General features: G+C 36.4%; 2 protein-coding genes across 2 annotated transcripts; both read left to right on the top strand.

Moving 5' to 3' along the window:
- The first annotated feature begins 15,603 nt into the window (after nt 1-15,603).
- LOC137581412 (uncharacterized) lies at nt 15,604-16,446 on the top strand. The gene is made up of 4 exons (XM_068295638.1): nt 15,604-15,884; nt 15,984-16,106; nt 16,175-16,253; nt 16,321-16,446. Exons 1-4 carry the CDS (start codon nt 15,706-15,708, stop codon nt 16,393-16,395), a joined length of 456 nt encoding a protein of 151 aa, XP_068151739.1. The 5' UTR covers nt 15,604-15,705; the 3' UTR covers nt 16,396-16,446.
- Nucleotides 16,447-22,498: 6,052 nt separating this feature from the next.
- Nucleotides 22,499-23,179, top strand: LOC137580700 (uncharacterized). The gene has a single exon (XM_068294817.1). It carries the CDS (start codon nt 22,499-22,501, stop codon nt 23,177-23,179), a length of 681 nt encoding a protein of 226 aa, XP_068150918.1.
- Nucleotides 23,180-24,809: the final 1,630 nt, after the last annotated feature.

Here is a 24,809-nt window from a genome sequence, read left to right as displayed (position 1 = left end):
ATTCACCGGGAAAAAAGAGGGAATTTTTGAACCATAATAAATGGGTCTATGCTTGAAAGAACTTTCACTCCCATGCTCATACTTTCTCTATTCACACACACGTGCTTAAAGTCGCCTCGCACACATACAAACACACTTACATTGTTGGCCATTAAACACGCATTCCTTGGCCATATAAATTTATAGACCAGAAACACAAGACGACAGTGAAAGTGCGGAGACAGAAAGAGAGAGAAAGAGACTGGAAGTTGTCGTGGGGAGAGATGAGAGGGAGCAGAACCAAAAAAAAAAAGGATGAGAGTAAGAGGATTTTGGGGCGAAAAATGTGTCGCGCATCGAGTCGCGAGTTTTACTTTCTCTATGTCTACACTTTGCAATAGCTTTCTATTCAAGGACATGGGCAACTACAAAAAAAAAGAAGGAAAATAGAAAACTCTTCCGGGCATGCAACATATTCTCTATTCTCTTCTCTTTTTTTAAAGTTTATCTAACCGCTCCGCTCGGTTGGCTTTAGGTGTGAGCTGAATTTTAAAAAATGCCGCCCTTAATGAGATAATCTACGCCCTTAGTCGTTATTTTACGTAATTGAAGGTTCACTTACAGACAAGCCTCAGCTTGATTACCAGGCTCCCCCCATATATAGAGCAAGAGGAGCGCAATGAGTTTTTTGGGGGGTTTTTCAAGGGGATGTAATGATAGTGTGTCACATCCCCACCCGAATCCAGATTGTTATGTACGTGCGTTAGCCAGGAGCAAGTAGATGGGGGTGCATTTCACGAATGGGGGAAGTCCCTTCATTCTGTCTCCCTCTCTATCTGTGTGTGCAACATCAGCTCCATTCTTAGCTCCAGCTCCAAACTGACTTGGCTCTTGGTAATCTGCAATAAATGAGGCATGTTGGAAGATTTATTTGATTGCTTTATTTAATATTTTAGAAAAGGCAGATGTTTCGCTTTTCTGCTTTCTGTCTACATACTTGAAATTTACAGACAAAATTGGGAAAGCAACTTCCAAGGGGATGGCGTTTGGTGGAGTTACAGTGTTGAAACAATGGCACTGGCAGCTGACTTTTGCTCCTGGTGTTTGGCATTGAGTTCCTGTTGACTATGAATTATGACAGATGAAATGAATTTTTTCCTTGCCAAAAGGTGCGAAACAAGGTGCGAAATAGTGTGCAAACGTAATGATATATGACGAATGAATTATTAAACATTTACCAGGGCTATGTAACCAAAAATGTTTGAATTTAAATTTAAGCAAAAGACTTTTCTAGGCTTTCAACGGCCTTAGAATTAAAAGTCATCGTTCTTCTTTTTTAATATATGTCAAGAAAATAATACCATTTTATATTAATACCACCATCACATCACAACTGAATTAAATTTAGCCGTTAGACAATCTTAAAGTTTTATGAATATTGTTTCTATCAAGCCCATAGACAATCTGGTGACTCTTGGTGATTACGGTTTCTTTAGCCAGCTCAAAAAGACTAAGGGAGAAGTCATTGAGTGCTTTCTATTTAATGGGTTGGAGTGCTGACTGTGGTACGTTTTCACACTCACTGATATTTTCTTTCTCCATTCTATTCTTTTTCCTTCTTCTATTCTTCTTTTTGGCATCAACTATATAACTAAATATAGTAGATAATGCGACTATTCGAAAAAGTTAACTTATAAACTTAGAGCTAAATCTTACAGTCAACAATATGTTAACTTAGTATTTGAGATTCACCTTTGTCGCTGTGGATTTGATTTTTCGGATATTTCGCATAAATTAAACATTTCAGCATCTTTTTTGTCAGTATTCATCATTTGTAATCTCTAAGACAAATCCACCTACAGAGAACACAATTAATGTCTAGCAATCAATTTTGATTTATTCTGGGCGTAGGAAAAATCTTTGGCTAACATAAAATAGCTTAGCATACTGAGACCCATTTGGAGGCATTTTGCCCTCGAGGGCAATCACAATTAAATACGCCGCTCATCGCGACAGTTTGTCCTGGTGCCAGGACATCGTTTATCACACACACACACACACACTGACACATCTCTTGATTCCTGGATAGCGGTACCTCGTCTCTCATCTCTCAACCATTATGGTCGCTTCATTACAAGCGATTAATTTTGATTGTTTCGAGCAGAATGAAATCCACAAAAAGAAAAGCAAGTGGCAGTTTTTTCCTACATCTTTTATTTTGTGTTTTGTGGGAGATGAGGTGAGTCCAGAGGGCAGTAACCAAATAGAGAGCCATAATTCACACCACAGGCAAGCTGGAGAGGATTGGAGCACTGGATGGCTGTGAAATTAAGGAAACAAAGCACAACTACACGAAAACGTAATAAAAATCATAATCGTCGGATCAACACAGTCATCAGCGGTGTCACAACAGAATCTCCTTTGCCAACAGAGACGAGACCATGTTGGCAACGTTCGAGACGACAACGAAGCCATTGCCAGGCGAAACTCAACGGTAATTACAGTAATAATTCAAAAGAGATTTGCCCACCCAAAAAAAAAAAAAAAAAAAACACGCAAAACCAAGACCGAAACAAGAAAAACTAGAGAAAAAGGGAGCAAAAAGTCGAAGAGAACACGGAGACAATGAAGACGACGATGCAATGCAGAGGCTAAAAGTGGCAATTGCCCAGAATGAAAACGGCGAAAATGATGCACAGTGGTGCTGACTTAATGTGGATAAGCATCTTGGTTACATAATAGATTCTAATCCGTTCTCAGTATCCATTTCAGGTATTTTTACTTATTTATATTGCAAGTCTGTCATTAATCAAAAATAGTTATAATCGTTATAGTTTTCTTGTAGAAATAGATCAAACAAAAGGCTGAGTTTTTCGACGTTTTAGAGTGAATACAAGACGTAGAATGGCTTGTTAGAACTAACTTCTCTTTCACCCCAAATGAGTTCAGTTTATGAAGAGATATCTTGATTTTTTACTAAAATTTTGTTTTAACCACTGTGCCTCAAAAGTCGTGACGACAACCATGAAGGCGACGTAGAAACTAGACAGACAGTTCGTTCCCGTCTGTCCGCTCCCAGAACCCAATCCCACGCACATGGCAAACGTTGGCGCTGATGTGCAGCTTCCGGTCTCGGTCCTAAGCGACGCACAGGTGCAGGTTTAAGCCGAAAGGCACAGAGAGAAAGCTAAGAGAGAGAAACCAGCCAAGCACAGCGAGCCATAAAAACTTCCAAGTGGGGACGAGTGTGATGATGAAAAATGCGACAATGAAAATAATGCCCGGCACACGCAGCAGACCCCCCGTGCCCCCAAAAGCATCCAATAACCCAGACGTCCAAGGCACTTAAAGTCTAGCAGGGCGAGAGCGTTTTTTGGTGTCTGGGTGTGAAAAAGTTTAAGTGGCAACAACGAAAAATCCATGGATTTACTTTTATGCACACACACACACACACACACCCCTCTCCCAGAAGCCCCAATCCCCCCACCACAAATAAAACCCAGAACGAACTTCAACTTCAACTCAAACCTAAAAACTCATTGAGTGCAATCTGAGCTTCAGAAAGTTTTTGCCACTCCCTTTATGACTTTTTGGCGGCGGTGTTGAAAGTCGTTGAAAGTGTCAATATTGCGTTATAACATCACGTGGATGGCCTTTCATTGGTGGCCCACCTGAAGTGAACCTCAGCAGACCCAGCTGTGTGATGATGTTGATGACGCCAAAAGGGCGGCTCCACATCCCCATCTCTCTCTAGGATTAGCTATGCGTACACTTTTCCACCTTTTTTTTCTCACCCCTCGCCCACTTTAGCTACTTACTTATATTGTGTGCACTCTCCAAAAACGCAACATGAAACTTGTTTTTCGTTTTTGTTTTTTTTTTTCCTTGCTTGGGGATTATTGCACTGCCTCACAACCTTTAAGGGAGCTTGCTTCTCAACCCTCAAAAGTCAGACAAAAAGTAAAACTTGGCGCAAATGATACCAATAAACAAATCCCATTATATACGGTGTATCAGCTTTACATTGGCTGCTTCTGTTTCATTCTACGTGATCTGAATAACAACAGGAAATCATATGAAAATGCGAAACCTTTTTTTTTTCGAAAAAACCTTTGAATTTCCCACTGTGGGCAAAGCTAGAGCTATATCTCTGAATTTCGAAAGTTCGATCGATGAAGATTGGATAATTCTTTATATTTTTAATAAATCTTTCTTTTCTAAAATATTGAACTTCTTTTCACCAACTCTTACACACTTTTAGAGTCTTAAGGTTTACCTTAGACTTTAAGTTTAGAGAATGGTCAAATTTTTCATTATACCCATTCAAAAAAAGGAACAATTTATGATTTGTGTTTCCATATTTCATGATTTCTTCTCTACAGAATGTAATAGTCATGAAAACTTCTCAATTTCAATATTGACATCAGATAACATACGTATATATCTTAAAGTAGCGATAAATCTTGTCATAAGATTTTGACATTTAAGAGAGAGTAAACTAAAACTGGTATCTTTGGGTCTATGCAAAGTCATCTTGGTATGCTGCACGATAAACAACATATACAGTCTACCAAATATCAAACATATAAGAACAGTTAAAACTTGGATATTAAATAGGAGAAACTCTTCTACTTTCCCTTTTACAGAATTATGAAGAAGTTTTAAAATGTCTGTCAAAATTGTTTATTGACCTAAATAGTTATAGGATTTGTAAAGTTTTTTATAGCTATACGAAAATGCATTCTTTCACTGTCAATTGCATACCTAAAAGGGCAATTTGGCACCAGTTCATCTCATTAAAGGATCCGTTGAAAATCAGAAACAGAAATTTTCGCGATCTCATGCAACTAGATACCTTATTTATTCTGTAAGGAATTAAAAACTAAAACAAAATTTAATACGTCGATGTATAATAGAAATATTCGACCTAGAAATGTCTTTGAAATGAATCAGATGTTGATTAATTAGTAATATCCAAGCGTTTTATAACATTTTTTATTACAAGTATTCCCATCTGCATTAATTATTGTTAGGGAAGTCAATTTTCAGAACCATTATGAACCATTAAGGACCCTTCACTATTCAGTCTCGTCAGTTTTGCCTAATAGTTGAAGACTTTCAATTAAGACCATTTGCCTACCACTTCCCTAAAGGCTCAAACGGCATTAAACGGCAGTTAAAAGCAAAGAAATATCTAAAAGATTTGGCCAAACTTAAGTTGCTTTTTAATGAACTATGCATTAAAAATATGTGCACAACTAAGAGCATTCATTAAAAAAGTTTTTGCTTTAAATAAAAACTACAAATAAAAAAAAAGGAGAAAAAAAAACAAACCGAAAGAGGCCATAGCCATCCATGGCCATAAGCAAAAGCTAAAGCCAGTTACAGACTGGCCAGTAAATCCCTAGAAAAAGCTGCAAAACTTTGCGACTTTGGCCATTCATCTTAGAACTAATTTCTGACTGGACTTGCACGCATCCTCTGGACACGGCCGGCAAAGATGGCTATTGAGGGGAAGAGGCGTGGGGGAAGCCTTTCGCCACTTAAGTGCTTAAATATTTTTCTTCTTTGTTCTTCTTTGGTCCAGGAAAACACTCAAGTTAGTGGCCATTTCCGTTTTACGCTTGCCTAAATATTATTTAAGCTAAATAGAACTCGTTGTTTTGTTTTGTTTTGTTTTTGCTTTTACTTTACTGTTTTGGCATTCTGTTTAATGAGATTTTCCAAAAAAGGAAAATCCTGACCGTACCTGCCCACATCTGCCTGCCTGCTGCCTGCTTTTATTTCAGGTATTTAGATCATCTTTGCCTACATCTGTTGGCTGTTCCTCTGCTCTAGCTTCTGACTTTACAACTTTTGTGTGTGTGTGTGTGTGTGAGTGTTCAGCTTACACACAGAAAAAAAGTTTCAACTGATTAAATGTTATACGAGGAGTTCACTCCTCATGCAAAGATTTTGCTGTCCATTTTCCTCGGCGTTCTCTTTATTTTTGACCAACCGAACGAGAAGCAGCAGCTTGAAACTTTAAAATCAGTTGGCAAAAACCTTTATCTAATTGCTTTGAAAAAGTTTTTGGATTTTGGTTTTTGCTTTATCCATTTGCCATTGAAACTTAAGGCAAAAGTCACTTTTGGGTTAGGATTTTTTCTTTTCATTTTTTTTTTTTTTCTGCTGTGGCCTCAACTTTTTGGTTAGGTATGTAAATGATGGTGGTTTCTGGACTTAGATTGGGTTAGCTTTTTAGGTAAAGATAACTGAGTCAAGACAGGTTAAAAAGGTGATCAACTTGAAAACTTGAGAAACTAGTTTATAAAGAGGTGTTTTTAAAATTTACTTCTCAAGTTGTTCAATAAAAGTGCAATATTTTACTCAAGTAACTAGATACGCAAATGGTGTCACAAAGGGCTCTCACCGAAGTTGCACTAAAAGTGCGAGCCAAGATATGAAGAATCTTGGGATAGCCCAGCGGGTTAGCCCAAAATCACAAACAATAACTCATACATACATATATACAAACATGTGTATGTGTATGTGTGTGTGTGTCCATAAGTAAGTTGAAAAGGTTACCCTCATCCAGTTTCGCTCATACCCTGCGGCTTTTATTGATTAAACTTGAAGTTGGCAGCAGCCTCAAGGGCCGCCCGTCGCGCTTTCTTCTTTCTGCTAACTTTCTTAATTTTGTTGTAATTTCCTTTACGCTGTTGGAATTTCTATCTGCAAATTTATGAGCAGCGGCAGTAGCAGCATCAGCAACAGCGAAGCGGAAACTATTTTTATTAGATTAAAAAATATACACAAAACAACACAAAAAATTGTTTTGTAAGCATGCTGTAAGATGGAGAAAAATGGAGAAAGATGGAGAAAGTGGAGGGGAATAAAATCTCTTGCCGTAATTTGCTCTAACAATTTTAATCGCATTTACGCGCCCAGAGAGTTGAGAGCAGAAATATATATTTTATATATAGGTACTAACAACAATGTTGCCGCTGTTGCTATTGCTGCTGCCACTGAGTCGCTTTTCATTACGGAATTGTTCGTGCGTAAGAATGTTGCAGGCGGCATTTTCAATTTTCAGTTTTCAGTTTTCCCAGTTTCCCGTTAGCCAAATGTTCATTTATTATGAATTTAGCAATTCGTGTGCAAAAATTTTTGGTAAAACAACAACAAGAACAAAATTACATGAAATTTGCTAAATAAAAACAAACGAAAATGTCAATTGAACTTTTACATAGCATACTTTTTGGGGCTTGGGTGGCGGGGCAAACAAAATAGCAAAAAAAAAAAATAAATAAATGATTTATGTATTCCGCTGAAAAATGTAAATATTCAAGTGTAGCAAAAATAAACATAATTGTATAGATAAAAAATATTTTAGAAAAAAATTCCAATATTAATATTATCAGAATCAATTCTTCAACAAAAAAATTTTTTTTTTTTTTTTAGAAATAGAAAAAAACTTTGTCTATCTATTAAAAAAAAAAAAACAAAAGTTTTTAATTTTATCTAGAAAAACTATTTGAACAATTTAGGTATATCAATACATTATAATGTTCGCTGATTGATGACATCTTGCATCTTGCATCAAGAAAATTGTTGTCCTTTAGGTAAAAGAAAAAGTCCTCGATATCATTTGTAAGACATAATTAATAGGTACTTTTTCAATTTACAGCCCTGGATTATCCTATAGAAATATTGTTGAATATATTAGCTTTAAAACTCAACATTTTCAGAGCAATTCGAATCGAGTTTTATTTATTCTACTTAACCAGCTTTCATAGTAAATGGTTGGTTCATATATTTTCGGTGTAGCTTGTGATATATGGAACAAGGAAATAAAAGAGATGCAAATAAGACTATTAAGATGATATAGAATTTGCTAATAGTGTAATAAGTCGATTTCTGTCTTAATTCAACTTGCTAGGGTATTTTTTGAATTAAACCATTTTGAGAGACAACATTTTCTCTCAGTTCAGTTCTCATTCATAATTTTGAGCCTCATCGAAATGAAGAACTTTCGCCTGACTGATCTGGCCTGAGTTTGGCATGGCACTGCCACTCGTGCTGAATTTTTATTGCTTGATTTAATTATTAATGCGACTTGCAGATGTCACGAACACAAAAACCTTTCCCCTACTCTTAATCAGTAGCTGCAACCCCACCTACTCAACAACCAAACATGGCCAACCTCATCCTTAACCCTACCGAGGCACGCATTTTGACGCGTAAAAACAAAACAAGATGGATGGCTAAAAATGCTAACTTGGTTCCCTTTCAGTTAGGACTGGAGGCAAAAGGTTTATTGAAGCGGCAACGGATTGCATTTTTTATTATTTATTTCGGCCAAAGTTTTCGTAGGACTGGGCTAAAGGGCCTAGGCAAAAATTATTTATAGATAGCATGTCGAAATGCGTCGCAGTCCACGTCGAAGAAAATTCATAATGAAATATTTATGGTCATAAAGCAATGCGGAGGCAAAATGGAATCGGGGTTTTCCATCATCATCATCATCATCATCATCCTCCTTCTGATCTGACTGACTGACTACATTGAAAAAGGGTCGCATTGGAGTTTTCTTAAAAGAAGGGGGAAATCGTTGGACTGTGTGTGTGTTTGGGGTATAAACGAAAGTCAACTCAGCTGTCTGGAAATGATTATGATAAGAAAGACCACGTAGTTTTTTTTCTTGCTTTCCTTTCCCATTTTTCCATACTTGTCCTTTTGTTTGGCGCCTGTCGTTTCTAGTTTATGAAGGTAGTTTGCGGAGGTTTTTATGGCAAATAAAGTGCCTAGGTATGTTGGGTGGAGAGGGGGCTAGGCAAGTCTAAGTATAATAAATATCATAGAAACCGCACTGATTTTTTTCTGGGGCTATAAAAAATATTACGAATAAAGTTTATACTTATGAATATGTTAAACTTTTACAGACTTCGAACATGGCAGCAGATTGTAAACTCTTTCTAGATTAAAAATAATATTCTGTTGTAAAAACTTGGAACTTTTTCTGGTTTTCGCTAATTTATTAAGACTTGATTAAGGTATAAATAAGTTAAGCGAATCATTTAAGTTCATTAAAATTTTGCAACACATTGAATTAAGTTGAGAATAAGTAACTGACATTAACCTGGCGTTCATCATTCTCAAGCATTGATGAATTGTTACTATATCTATTAAATTCCTTAACCAACATACTTGAAACATTATATAATATAGCTATAAAAGTCCAAAGTTCAATAGAACTTGGATTGGGTAGAATTTTTGTATGAAGTCTTAAACAATTTATCCAGAGTTCCTGAAATATTTTATCTACTTTTAAATTTCAATTTCAAATATTAGAAAACAAATTCCTCATAAGTTAGCTAGTCATTCATGAAGTGATTTAGAAATCTGGATAACTGACTTAATTGAATTAAACAAATCTCTATAACTATTCTAGTTAGTTTTATTAACAATCAAATCTAAAAGTCAATTAATTGTGTAAATATTAAAAACCCTCAAAGATCTAGTTTTGTGTAAGAAAATAATGAAACAAATGTTGTTCTTCATCATTTCCAACACATTTAAACAATTCATATTTTTGTTTAAAATTTATTTCAGAGTAAATAAACTTTCTGGCTCCTAAAAACACTTTTTACCCCCTCCCGAAAACTCGAACTCGTTAGCCTGTCTGAATGCGGTAAGCATCTCATTGCTCTTTACCACCTCTGAGATTAGACCAGGGGGAAACAGTTTACATAACTCATTAAAATGGAGAGGCCAAGGTTCCGCCCAAGAAATACAATAAATATGCAACTAAATCAAGCTTAAATGTGCTTAACAATTTTTGAACAATAATGTCCAAACCACAAGTGCAAAAATGTTTCACTCCTTCTACCCGAAAAGAAAGCCACTCCAGACGTTCCTTTAACGAGAATGGCGAGGTCTTGAAAGGAGACCGCTTCCCTGTACGTATCCGGGTACGGATCCGGGTCCCCATACATATGTCAAGGAAAAGAAATATTACGCACACACACACACACACACACACACATTAGAAGTGTAAGTGTGTGTGTGCTCATTACTAGAAAAGGACGAATGGGAGCAAAAAGGTTTCGATAGAAATAAATTTGCACCTTAACGCCTTTAAATGCCGAACGCAAACACACACACACACACCTACACCTTTCACGTATATACTGAGCTGAAAAGGTGTAGAACATGGTGTTGCCAATTACACGGAAGTATGCGAAAAGCTTATGCGATAAATTCAGTAAAGTGCCAAAAAGGTATGCATCGACTACAACGGAGACTTTTGCCAACGAAAATAAAATGAATGTATATGTATGCGTGTGTGTGTGTGTGTGTGTGTCCCAAGTATTTTTAAGGTATACATAGTCCAGACTCAAAAAAGCAACACCAACCAGCTAGTTTTTTTTTGCTTCTTTTTGCTTTTGTGGCTTCCAAGTACCTACCTAGCTAACAAACGCGTCTCCCAGTCGTAGTCTGCATCTTTGTTTGGCGCCTTTTCGACCACGTACCCAACACCTGTGACCACCAGCATCCAAAGCCAAAAAAAGGATCCCTTAAAGGAAATGGAAAGGAAAAAGGGACCTCTCTTTATGAGACCCCCACATTGAAGGTTAAGTTCTTTCTGAGCTTTAATAAAATATCATGCGAATTTCCTCAGCTGTATTGCATACTCAAAATCATATAGCTCATATATTTATGATTAAGTTATATTTACGATTTCCTATTGCACTTTAAAAATATTTCATTAAAATTTACAATGTGTGTTGTGTTTTTTTGGGTTTTTTTATGTATAATTCCTTGGCGTAGTGCTCGCATTACGGAACGCATATAAAATTTTATATGTATGCCATAAGCTTTGCCAGCTTTTCCGTTTTAGGGGGCTGTCTGTTTGGATGAAGCAAAGCGTGAAATATGATTGTGATGCGGTACAGGTGAAATTGTTGGGCATATACGTTATACACAGTTAAAAATTTTGAATTAAATAGTTTGTAGTTGGAGAAATGAATAGCAAAAATGGGATTTTATTGAAAACCAACTCGACATTCATATGGCTCTTCTGCATGTCGATGACGCTTCAAATACCATCCATAAGGATATTGAGGCTTTAAAAAATAGAATTGTAAAGTTTATGGCTTGATAAAAATATCACGTTTAGCCTTTTGATTACTTGAAGCTGTGTATTAGGTATTTAAAACTTTGCCTGAAATGTTTTTTGCTTAGAAAACGTCTGCTTCATCATGAAATTTTAACAAATTTAGAAGCTTCTACTTTAAAAAAATATTTTGAACTATAAATATTAATTCATTTATGAAACCAATTTGTGTATTTTACGATTCGTTCAAGCATTTTGTCCTAGAACAAACATAAATTAAGGATCTTACCTTAAAATTTAACTGTTTAATGCTAATATTATTATTGCCTTTCTTGGTTTTGGGCAAAGGACTCCTTTGCACTATAGCGCACCTGTGCGCCACTTCAAACCAACCGCACGCTTCGCTTTATTACCCGAACATCATTTCACGCTAACGTAAGCGCAAATTTTGTACCTAAGCCGCGGCCAGATTCAGACAATATGCCAGCTCTTCACTTCTTCACTCAGCCCACAACCACCACCATTCGTCCTGGCAGCATCTCTGGCTCTCTCAAGTAGGTAAACAAGTGTAGCTTTCGAAAAATGGGCAATCAACTACAAAATGGCCCACACCTGTCCCAGGTCTCGCATCCAACAAAACGTAACTTCTTCTTGTTACTTTTTAATACTTTTTATGTTTATAACAATGTGTAAGTATCTGCTGCTGTTTTGTAAATACAAAACAACAACTTGTTTTCTCTGTTCATTTCGAGTGCCAGAGCACACCCCGCTGAATTTAATGAAAGTCCTTTTTGATTTTTTTCTTCTTCTTTTGTTGTGGTGGTGCTGGAGTGGGCGCTTATCCCTTTTGCCACTTGTGTAAAGCTTTGGCATCATTTTATGTTTTGTTAAGTTAACACTAAACAGCCACCCACCCAGCCAAGCAGGCAAATGGGACCCAAAAACTAAACCAAACCAACAACATGAGAAATATTAAAACAACCCTAAGCAAACTTTGGATATTATTTATGTTATTAAGCATACGCCATGTATTAGGCACGACCCCAACTTGACTCTTCATGCATGTTGATAGTCTTTTCGTGTTGTCGTTCTTGCTGCGTTTAATTGTTAACATTTCATTTAAGCCGCGCACACATAAATGCTGTGTGTACTGAATGGGTGTGTGTGTGTGCTGTGGCTGTGATGTGTGTGTGTGTGTGTGAGAAAAAGCAGTGAAAATTCATTTATCAAAACGCTGCCCGCATTTCCGCGATGAAACTCCCACAGGATAAAACTGACTGGCGCCAGCAGAAACAGAAGTTGAACCCAAAATCTAAATCGTTATATGCAGACAGACATACAAAACGAAACGAACATCCATCCAGATGCAAAGTGATGGGGGTTCATATAGCACAGTGTGATCAAATACATGCAAAATGCTTGTGAATATCATGACAATGTTCTATTTGATAAAGATGTTTAGTCATCTACTCAAAATTCACATTGGTTTACATTATCACCAACGGATACGTTTTGACAAAAAGATTTATACACTTAGTGTACACTTAACACTTAAAGCAGAGAACAGCGATTAATTAAGGGTCTAGTATCAACTACTTATCTATAGAACAGTTCTATTGGGAAGATGCACTTACTTAAAAGTTTTCATTCTTTTCATCTTTGCATCTTTATCCTTAAATATGAGTTTGAATAAAAAGTTATACAAGTTATATATAAAGAACTTCATCACCATATTTCTTCTTAATTTTTAATCTTTTATACGACTGGACCACTGTGCCTTCCCCATTCAACCAAGCTCATCCCATGACGTTTGCGTATGTCAAAGTTATCTAAATGAAAAATTGACTTTCATACAGAAACCAAGAGAAAGAGAGGACATCACATGGTTTCGGTTAGGTGGCTGAATGAGGGGAAAGGAGTTTGGATGGAAATCATCATCGCTTTCAGTTGAGTTTCCGTTCTGTAGGATTTCACATTTACGCATTTCCTATTTTAGATGATATTTCATACTTTTTTTTTTATTTCTGCTGACACAAGCAGCCGAAGGAGCAGGAGCAGGAGCAGAAGCAGAAGCCGCCGTCGTTGTTGATGCTGATGATGATGTGCGTTTATTATTGTTGCTTTATGGCTTTGCATATATGTAGATATATGTACGATGACAGACGGATGGGGGCCACGGACGTAGTTACCGACCGACTATCTCCTATCCTCTGTGTTTGCCTTTGGGATTATCAACTCATTGTGAGCCCTGACTACTGTATGAATATACTTATAGGGTAGATTCACATTTCAGCTAACAATCGGACTGACTTTACTTTGACTTTTTGACATTCGCCAATTTGGCAGTTTGGCGGCGACTGTTCCATTTAAAGTCAATAGAATTAAGCGGTTCCAAATGGCTTGGCGGTTTGAACAATTAGGCTTCTTCCAATCATTGCAGAGGTTTTCTTTTTATAATAATTGTTGTTTGTGTTTCCTTCTTATTTTGGTTGTTTTTTTTTTTTTTGTGGGTATCTCTTCAAAAATATATTTTCAATTGCTTAAAAGCAGCTAAACCATTGTCTATTTCATTCCAAAGAGATTAAAGAAACACCAACTCACTAGCTAAGGGAATGAATATTGCAACCATCTGGATATCGCTCACAGCCACAGATATCATTCGTGTCAATTGTCTTTCAAATACTAAAAGTTTATTTCTGGTTAAAAAGTTTAAAGACTTAGGCGTTCGATGTGTGTTTATATGGCACATGCTTGAATTTATTTATGGATTTTAAGTCCCTCAAATGAAAATATATAAATTTCTAAAACCTGCTTCATTTGAAACTTAACTGCTCCTACGTGTCAGCTAGTTGTCTCGCTCGAACAGTTTCCATCAAGTGGCAGCCTAAAATTATGCTACAAAAATTTTGTTGGCACATCAATCATATTACTCATACGCAACGCGCAGATGGCCAGGACGAGGAGAACCAAAACAAAAAAAAAAAAAAAAACAATAGACCAGGCCCACAACGTGGCCAATAAATTGTTTTTGCTACTAAAGAAGAAACAGAAGAAAAATAAAATAAATTGAAAAACATTTAGATGCCATCAATAAACGCTGACAAAGCCAATGCCAAAGCAGCTGAGGCCAAAGACAAGTCATAAGGAGTAGAAAAGTTCATGACATTACCCTGAACTAATGTTGATATTGGCTCGACCCCATAGCCCAAGACCCCCACCAACATGGCCAGAACAACTCAAACAGACATAAAAATATAAAAATCATTTTTTCTTGGTTTTTTTCTCCTTGCTTTTCTGCCAAACTGCATTTTGGCAGCAAACTTCATGTCTTCCTCTTTCTTGGCAGCTGGTGTTCGTTTTTTTTTTTTCCTTTCCTTGTTTGTCTTTCTTTTTGTTTTTGCTATTCTAGTTGATATGGCTTTAAATTAGAGCACATTTCTATGATTGCCTTTCGGGGCGCCACTTTTGTTCAATAGTTTTGCTGTTGTCTACTAGGCAAAATGCCAAACAGCTGCGACAACTCCATGAGAGAGGGAGAGGGAGAGGGAGAGGGTAAGGAGGAGGAAAAGGCTTCCTCCCCTTTGTTGTTTGTCTCAGTTGTTCAGTTGTTATTGTTGCCAGACTGTTGTTTGTTGTTTGCTGTTGAGCCCTATTCTGCTGTTTGGCCTATTTCTTTGGCTGAAGAACCCTTTTGCTGGCAACAAATGTCATCGAGATATGTGAGTGGGTTAAAGCCTTAAGTTGACTTAGCCAGCTCCCACTCCTCTTCAATAGGTTTATGCCCTTTTTTTTTTTGGTTGTGCCTTCCTGTCTGATTTATGAATTATGTGAGGGTTTTAGAGATATAGATAATCTTTGCTCAGGGCTGCAGTTTTTAGTGTCGATTATTTGCTGAAAATTGATTCCTCTTAAGCAAACTATAGATTTAACTTAAATAGTATCTGCCTAGAGTTCTATTGGGTTTATATTAGGTTTTGAGTTAAGGGTTCAATTAGAATAATTAGGTTCCTTCCATGGAATTTGTAGCATATTGCAAGGTTTTACAATACTTTGTCTTAGAACCATTTTAAAAGTTTGTTTGTTTATTTTTCAACCAAAGTATATATAAACAGTTTGTTAGGAAAAAATTTCTATTGGAAAGTAGGAAAAATACCCAGGGCAAAAAGCCTTTTGAAGTTTGCGTTGTGCTTCAACAAAAATAGCAGTTACATGCTCATGATTCAGAGTTCCATTTATAATAAAAGTGCACAATTTCTCTTGGCATATTGACGAACAAACAGACAACTTCATTGTGAATTGCTCTGGCAAACAACATGGACATGCACATATCCCTATGCAACAGTTTGTGTATCTCATGGCATTGTTGGTTGGCTTCTTGTTGGTTCGATAAACTCTCGTCATGGTGCTGGCTGTTTGTTTGTTTTTTTTTTTTTTTTTTTTTTTTAGCTGCGCCTGGCCCAGCAACCCGTAGCTAACAAATAATCCCAGCTGCGGGTTTTTAGTTCAACGTCAAATGCCCAACGGTGAAGCGAAAAGGAAATCTCTACACTCTTAAATCCTTGGGCATAAAACGGAAAACTTGTAAACCATCTAAGTGAGTTAGTCTCTGTGTTGTTGTGAGTGTGGAAATGGAAAAACTAAAAGCCAACAATACGAAAAAGATGATGGCTGCTGCTTCTTCTGTTGGTGTGGAGAATCCCTTCAAGCGGCCAATGAATACATTGCAAAAGCAATGGTATCGTGTTCTCTTGGCAAGACGTGTGGGATTCGGTCAACGGCCGCCCAAGGATGATAGGGAGCCAACATAGTAAGCACAAGGCACAACAAGATGAGATCAAATTGTGTGAAAATTGCAATTTCCTGTTGATTTAATACATTTTACAACCGTTTCCTCCGTTTTACACAGTGCCGATGTTTGCCAGAAGCGTTATGCCGCCGCATTTCGTCAATATAACGAACGTTTCCGTCATGAAATGGCCAAACACGAGGAGATGCAACGCTGTGCCATCGATGCAATGCGAGTGCACAGGTATGTTCTCCTCCCACTTTTGTCCCTTACTCTTGGCAATTAATGTTGCGAAAATTTTCCTCTTTCAGAACCTTTGCCATTACCACTCTCTGGTTGCCCTTGCATTCGAAACGTGAAATCAACGCAACACTGGAGACACTTGAGCAGGTCTCTAAGCTGTGAAATAAGAAAAGAATTTGAAAAATTTTCAACACTTGTTCATTTTCTGTGTCAGGTTTTAACTATCAATGAAAGACGACGCCTTCAGGAGATACTCAAGCAGAATGAGTCCTTGCGCTCTCGACGCTGAGCTAAGTGGCTGAAAAGGAGCCATCAGCATCATCTTCGTCAACATCACCAGCTACATTTAAGGGAATTCCTTTCCGCTTCACATTCACTTTACTCGTTCCAATTTTTTGTAAAAAATTTTCCATTCCTTGTTTATTTTGAATATTTCATATGTGTAAAAACTGTATTAAACACAAAATGTGTTGGGATTTCATCAATTTACCATGTGGTTAAGGGAAATTCACTTAGAAATTCAATTTGAATAAAATCAAATATTGAAAGGAATTTTTTGTATTTCGTGTTTTTATTAGAGATGAATTAAAAACGTTTTATCACTTATTCTAAACCCAATATCAAGAATATCGAGACATTTCAAAATATCTTTGTATTAGAAGGTTAGAAAATCAATGCCTTTTCTTTTAGTTTGCTTTATCAGAACATAATCCATTTTTCTATATACTCACTGTGAATTTCACTTTAACTCATGTTCATCCGACTTAAAAAATCTTATAGTTGTTTGATATAATATAAATATATAAAAAATCATAGGTAACAATTTTTCCCTTCTCTAAATCTATCGAAATGTCAACTCAGTTAAATAAAAGCAAAATAAAAAACAACTGTACATTAAAACTAAGACAAATATGTGCAAATTTAAATGCTGCCATGTTTGCTCCATTTTAACACCCACTCCGAATCCCACGACCCCACACACTATACACTAAACGGAGTCACGAAACAAACTGCAAAAACCGCACCCAACCTATGTCTCGGAACTAAGACCAACCCAGATACGACAATGTCTATGCATATATCATAAACTCTTTCCAACCCAAACCATCCTATGCTCGTACCCTGCCCTCGATTTAACGGAAAAGGAAAACATCTTTCCCTAATGCGCGACCTGACAACGTCAGTTTTTCCCCACCACCCACGATGAGAAAGTAGTTTCCATTTCCTCTTGGCTCTCTAAAAGATTGGAAGCTATAAGCAGAGACAGAGAGAGGCAGAGGGAGGAATAGAGCCAAGAGCGGGAAAGCAGAAAAAATGGGATTATATTAATTTGAATTAATAACATATTTTCCGCCATGAGTTTTCTTCTTCAGGACTCTATATGCGGAATGTTGTTGCTATGCAATGACGGGAATGAGGAATTTCTGTGCCTTTTAATGAGCTTTTAATATGAGTGAATTTGCATTGGAATTTCGTAAGCATGAAATATTTTGATTTTGGAATTTCAAGTTCTTGCCAAGGTCCTTAATATGCGAGGGAACTGCAGTGGCCGGAGGGCAATAGGATATTTTAATCAAGTGCTCCTCATTAAAGCTAGACCAATTAACTTGAGACATTTCATTTGAGCGAGACAGATAGAAAGAAAGAAAGCAACAAGAAAAATTTTTTAACTGGTTCCCTTGTTTTTTTGGCCTTCATCCATTTCAACGGCAGTTGTGGTCAGTTAACTGATGCCCCATCCTCCATCCACTTAACCCAGTCTACCCATCCACATTCACATTCACATTGCCCTCTAAGCAGCTAGCCAACTTTGCCGCAATTTATCGACTGTATTGAGTTGGTCTACGTGCTGCACATAAACCGCACTTATCTGCCCTGCCTGCTCTTGACTAACTGACTGACTGAAGGATGTGTGTCCTCCAAAAACCACCCACAATCTCACTCCCTTACCTAACCTTACCTCCACGTCCCCTCAAGTATCGCTTCAATATACCCAGCCATTGAAAGGCGATAGCCGTGCAGCTGCAGATGTAGAGTGAGAAAGTAAAGAAAAATTGCATGCGGTTAGAAAAGCGAGCACAAAATTAATGTGTCTATCCCGGAGATCCTTCTCTGTCCACTGTTTTTCCTCATTCTGCTGCTGCTGCACTGCACATTGAAACGAAAAGGAACCCTTAAGCAAACATCTACTTCTACATATATTCAGGATGTACGTGTCCGTGGCGGGCATATCAAAATGATGTATGCGTGTTAGATTTGTTATAAATTTTATTTGCTTGTGATTTTTTTCTTTGACCCACCCTTTCAGGTTTCACCCCTTTTCTTTTATCGACCAGAAAATGCAGTCAATGGTTATTAAGCAGTTGAAAGATTAGATAGAAAAATATGTACTACTTCTGCTATCTACTGTCTAGTGGGCTTGAAAATAAGAATTAAATAAAGTTTTTACTAAGATTTTGATAGGCCCAAAATTTTTATTCATTCTAGTGTTTCGCTCCTAAGGTGAATCCCCTAAATTCAATTGTTTTGGGACTCACAGAAAATTCCTTAAATATGCTAATAAACAAGTATGAGCAATATTACTAAGCGTCAATTTGCTAATACGTGTTAGTTTGATAAGATAATGTTGAGTTAATTCTTATCAACCACTTGCCATAAAACATTCATTGATAATATGACAAAAATAAGTAATATACGTAATATTTTGACGCTTTCGCAATAGAGGGGAGCGTTATTATTATTTGTAGGCTATGAATAATATGATGATGGAAAAATGCGAGGCTGAATAGTGGAAAGGTCTAAGCATGGATTACTGCTTTATATTCAAACCAATTTCGATTCAAAACCCCTTTAAATAATACCTGCAATTTAAATTTTTATTACCTAAGGTTCATGATTCTAAGTTCTTGTTTGTCTATGAACTCAAAATCTTTATATCTTTCAACAAGTAATATGCAGGATTCTTCTTTGTAAGATCTGATAGATGCCACTTTTCTCTCATTGTGTCGTTTTGGATGTTGAAAATAAGTTGTGAGTATAAAAAAAAATGTTTTTAGCATTTCTAATATTATGTTTTGCTTAGTTGAGCAAAGCTATACCATGTAGAAAATGCTGTCACACAGAAAAGTCGTTTTTGTGTTATTTTTATAGTTTCGCGTTTCATATATTTGTGAATCACATCCTCTCCTTTCAATGACTGCTTCATGGGCTAGGTTTACTCGATTATCTTTATGTGATTCTGTTTGGGGGGGAATTCCGAGCTGTTTACAAAGAGTTTTTTATTGAGTGCTACAAATGCTATCTGCTCAGCTGATAACGGACTTCAGTTAGATTAAAATATATTTTTTCACATATAAATTGTGAGCAATGGTGGGAGTTAGTTCAGTACTCAATAACGTTTTCTATTGCAAAGATGTCGCCACCACCGCCACCACATCATCATCACGGTCCTCCCCATCACGGTCCTCCCCATCACGGTCCTCCACATCACGGACCACCACATCACGGTCCTCCGCATCACGGGCCCCCACACCACGATCCCCACCACCCGCCGCACCATCCGCCGCACCACCCACCGCATCATGATCCCCACCACGGACCACCAATGCATCCTCGTTAAGAAGGATACAGACTTGGATCGAAAAGGACTTATCAATTAACTTTTGGATAAAAGATGCAAATTATTTATTTATATATTAAAAACATTTGGAAAGGAAAATCTTATTATAACAAAGAAATTTAAATGGTTTTGGTGAAAAATTTGGAATAAAAAAGTTTTTAAAAATTACTTATTGCTATTTTTTCTTTCTGTTTTGTAAAGCTATTATATAGAAACTATATAAGCACACCTAAGAAATCTAACCAAGTTTAAGTAATTCGTTTTCTGACATTAGAATTATGACATCATTAACAAAATAACTGATCCATCACAATAAATAAATGAATAGCCAAAGTGTCAAATTGTTCAACAAACAAAATGATAAGATAACTTTGGCTTATTCTATGATTGATGGCAGCCAAAAAAACAAAATATATGTCGATTGTCAACCTTTAAGAAAAGTTTCGATGCTCCTTTCAAAATTAAACAATGAAACACTTAATCTAGCAGAAAATAAAGTCTAAATATTCTCGAATTACTTTTAAAAAGTGAAATCAAATGTTTAAATTTAAGTTGTTATCGGTTTCATGTGAATTTGCAGCACAAATTTAATAGAATATCTGAACTAAAAGAATTTGCATTTCACACATAGTATAAGTTGAAGAATCTTCTAGTACTAAACTAAACTAAAACTGTTTATACAGGAATCAATAGCGTAAAAGGGAAGTTATTGGGGAATTTTAACCCATTAGACCCATTCTGAGTTCAGGGTAAGAATTGAGATCTATTTATTTTTATAAGTTGTTAGAATTTGAATTGTTTATTAGGCGCTATTAACATTAACAAAAAAATGAAGCTGCCATTGAAAATGATTAAAAGTGTTTACTAACATTTTTAAGTGGTCTGCTAAAGCATGTTGGCAAGTACTTGAATTTGAACCAAAAGCTGATTACTTGTTAAATGTTTTCAAATTGTACGCAAATTTTCCTGTTTATATTTTTAAATGTGCAATTTTTATCAAAATGTTATCAAAAATCTTAACTTTAATAGCCAGCCAACTTTTACTAAATAAAAAATTAATCATACGCCGCGTAGATCAATAAATTCTGATCGTTATTATTATCATTATTATGCCTATTGTTCCGTTTAGGGGATATAAAACAAACGGATTGTCCTTCTTCAAAATATCAAAGAAATCACTCGCTTAGTTAAAAACAACAACGCGAAATTTACAGAACTACTGTGTGTTTCGTTCCTCTCTCTCTTGATTCTCTTTTAGTGACTCATTTAATTATTGTTTGATTTGATCAAAAAAGAACGCTGATCAAATATTAATTTATAACCACCAATAAAAGTCTAATCAAAAGACCTTCAGTTTACAACTTGCTATGATCAAATTGTTTCAATCACACTTTTAAATAAAAACAATCTTTTACCAAGTATGTAGAATATTTTTGTGCAGGTTCTTATTGAAAATGTATGGTTTTGTTTTTTGTTGTGGTAGAAAAATTGCATAAAAAAATAATTTAATTTTTTCCTAAGTCTAAAATTTTGTTATTTTATCCAGTTAACGCGGATGCATGGGAGGTCCATGATGATGGTGTGGAGGTCCATGGTGCGGGGTGGTGACATCCTGTCTATATCAATAACAAACGAATACTGAATACAAAACACAATTTTAACTCTTATTTATATAACAGAACACAAGTCAAATATGTGAATGTTTATGAGCTCACGAATGTTTTATCAGCATTCTATTTGATAAGGTTAACAAAACAAAAATAATTCTAGTACCAGGCCCTAACACACTCAGATGGGATTTTCCAATAGATATAGTTCCAGTAGAATGATAAGGGCATAACTTAAGTAAAGTGGTTAAGGAGAAATTCACAGAAAATACAATAAGGAACAAAGTGACAAGGATAATGATTTTGATGTATTTTTATTAGATTGTCTTTTGAAAATCAAAATAAAGTGATTTTTCAGCGCCAACATTCTGTTTGGCCAGATTTCAGTCTTTATTGACTTATATTGATTGGCATTATCAGGTTCTATAGTACACTAAGATTTAATCACTCTTTTGCTCAGAAAATACAGATTTTAATATTAAAGTCCAGGGAATGATCAATTCAATGTCAGATAATATATTTTAACAAGAACTAAAGGTCAGTCTTGAGCTGAGATATCAATGACCTGTTATTATTATTCTTTTGTAAAATTGTAAAATGTGTTTTCTATATTTAAGATCAGAATAAAATAAAATTTACAGTTTTGTAAAATTGACTTTTATTTATTAAGCTAACCAATTTTGGTAATACCAAATATCCAACTCGATGTCGTCATGTTTACTTGTTATCTATTTTGACTAATATAATTGGAGAAACCCATAACAGAAATCACTCATAGTCAGTTATCTAGAACTTTTACAACTTATTTGACCAAATTCAAAAGGCTAAAACAAATGAATCTTATCTTTCGATTGTACGGGAAAATTCCCACAAAAATTTTCATATAAATAGATTCCTAGGGCTGTGAAAATATTCAGTGTACAATCAAGTAATACATAAAGCAAAATGCCAGGACCAGGCCCACATCACCCAGAGCCACACAAGCCACAGGATCCTCATCATCCAACTGGACATGTGGATCCCAAACATCCACCAGGACATCAGCCTGGTCATCACCCACACTAAAGCAAAAACATATGGGAGCTAAAGCATTCGATATTCTTTGTATTTCAAATCAAACTTTTTTCTGTTCGCATTATTATTAAACAAAATTTATCTGTGTGAAAATGATGAAAAAGAATTTATTGTGGGACACCTTGCAGGCAGTTGAGCAGGTGGAAGTGGCTTTTGAGCGAACACTGAAGACCATCGATGATATTAATCATCGTTACAAATTGGTATCGGCCTTTAAGAGGTTGGCCTCCAAGCGACAGCACTCTTATGAAGCGGAAATACAGGCGGCCATTACAGCTCCCTTAGCCAAGTTGCCGACTCTATACGCCTGCACTAAGATCTCCAGGGCCCCTCAAGGTAGTCGCAAAAAGAAATATAGAAAGCGCAAAAGCAACGTACAGCCAAAGAAACTAGACAAATCCATCACTCAGAAGATAGCGACGCCATATTCTTCCTCTGGTTCTGCTACTCCAGCATCAACTCTCCATCAACTGGACATGGATATGCCAGAAAATGTTGCTTGGACCAACGACATGTATGAGTTTGAGCAACAATCAGAACGGATTGGCAGGACCAAAGGGAATCAATCGTACCGCAATCGTATACGTAGACTGCATGAGGCGGCACAAAAGAAATTAGAGCAAGAGTCACATGTGATCAACAATGGGCATGGCAGGCAAATCGTGCACTCCGATCAAGACCAAATAGATCATTTTAGTGATCAGAATGAAGAGCTATCTTCTTGCGATGTCCATTGCAGTTCCTCATGCCTTTGCCAATGTGAATATTTTTAAGATTAAATTGACCAAGTTATTTTACCTACTTATGGGCACCAAAAAAGTTTAGCCAAATATATAGCATGCTTTTGGGCTGTTTGCGAAAAAGTAGTGAAAAAATATTAAACAGAATAGACAGTGTCGGATTTGTTTAGAGTAGTTTCGGGCCAACATACTACGTAAATCTGCCCCCTTTGATATGCAATAAATATCAGACAGCAGTTGGGCTAGCATTCACATAAAGCTTTGGAATAAATTGTGGATAAAAATAGTGACTTTAATCACCCTTAGCAATTAGCCATGACACCTGTTTCAATCCTACCATTACCGAACAGACATTATGCCTTAAAGTTAAAACCAAAAACCATTAGCTTATTTACAAGACGCATTTTGTATGGCAACTTAAACGCTAATGGCACAAAACAACCGAAACGTGAGCCACATTTAAAAACAAAAACAAAACCAACAACAAGAAAGCATCCGCTTCAAAAGAACAAAAACGTAAAAAAAAAAAAAAAACAAACAGGACACAAAACGAACAGTTGAAATCATCCACCGCTTCTCGCGGTGGGCGGTGACTTTGTAATGTAGCCAAAAAAGCGTTAGCCACAGACCCAAAAAGCAGCATCGGGTCCAAATCAAATCTCAAATCATGCACGTTTCTTGTGCAAAATCCAAGTCAGGCGATGAGAGCAGGAGAAGCAGAAGAATTGAAAAGAAACCGCATTGGGAATACACTGGGAAAAAAAATGTATTTAAAATTGATTTTAAGTGAAGTCTTATATCTGGAGTATGTTATTATATTCTAATATAAACAAATAAAAGAGGGCCAAAAAGAAATTATTATAGATTATTCTGCTTTAAGTCATTGACCGTTTCAAACTTGGCTTACTCTTCAGCTATGGGGTTGTAACCCTAACATTAGAATGCAACTAACATTTTTTCAATTTTAAAGACACAAAAAATATCGTTTATTGAGCAAAGACTTAAAAACAAGCAAACTTTATAAAGGTCTTCTTAGGTTTCTTGATGTAATATAGATTTTTTTGCAGTGCACTTGCTGGCATTGCACTGAGGGCAAAAATTGTTTGGAAATTCAATTCACACATTTGCCAGTTGTCGATGATTTTCTGTGATTTTGACTTTGCCCCCGGAATGCTTAGATGAAAACTTGCTGGCTCATTCTGTTGACTGGCTCTTTGCCTGCCTGCCTAACCATTCTGAGGTTTTCGTTAGACTCGTTTTTAAAATAAGTGGAAAATCGCAACGAATTGTTACAATGTCAGAGGCACAAAGGGGAAGGATGAAGGTGGCTTGAGGCATCGAGAGAGTGTTTCAGGCACGTGCATATCGAACTCTGGTCATATCCATTGCAACTCCAACTCCTTGGCCTTCAATGTGGCATGTGTTTGAAATTTGAGGCTGCCTTTTAGGACCCTCTCTCTCACTCACTCTCTCTGTGTGTGGGTTTGTGTGAGTCTCTTGGACCCTTTACGGATTTGTGTCTATTTTGTATGCAAAGAGTTGTTCAAAATTTAATTTATTTACTTTGCTCGTTGTTGTTGTTGTTACTGTTGTCCTTGTTTATTGTCTGCAAATGAAATGCTGCGTCGTCTATGTACCCATCCTTGGATTTCGACTCTTCTTT

Source organism: Drosophila tropicalis, unplaced genomic scaffold (assembly GCF_018151085.1).
Source record: "Drosophila tropicalis isolate 14030-0801.00 unplaced genomic scaffold, ASM1815108v1 contig_845, whole genome shotgun sequence".
Lineage (NCBI taxonomy): Eukaryota > Metazoa > Arthropoda > Insecta > Diptera > Drosophilidae > Drosophila > Drosophila tropicalis.
This window is presented reverse-complemented; position numbering and strand designations above follow the sequence as displayed.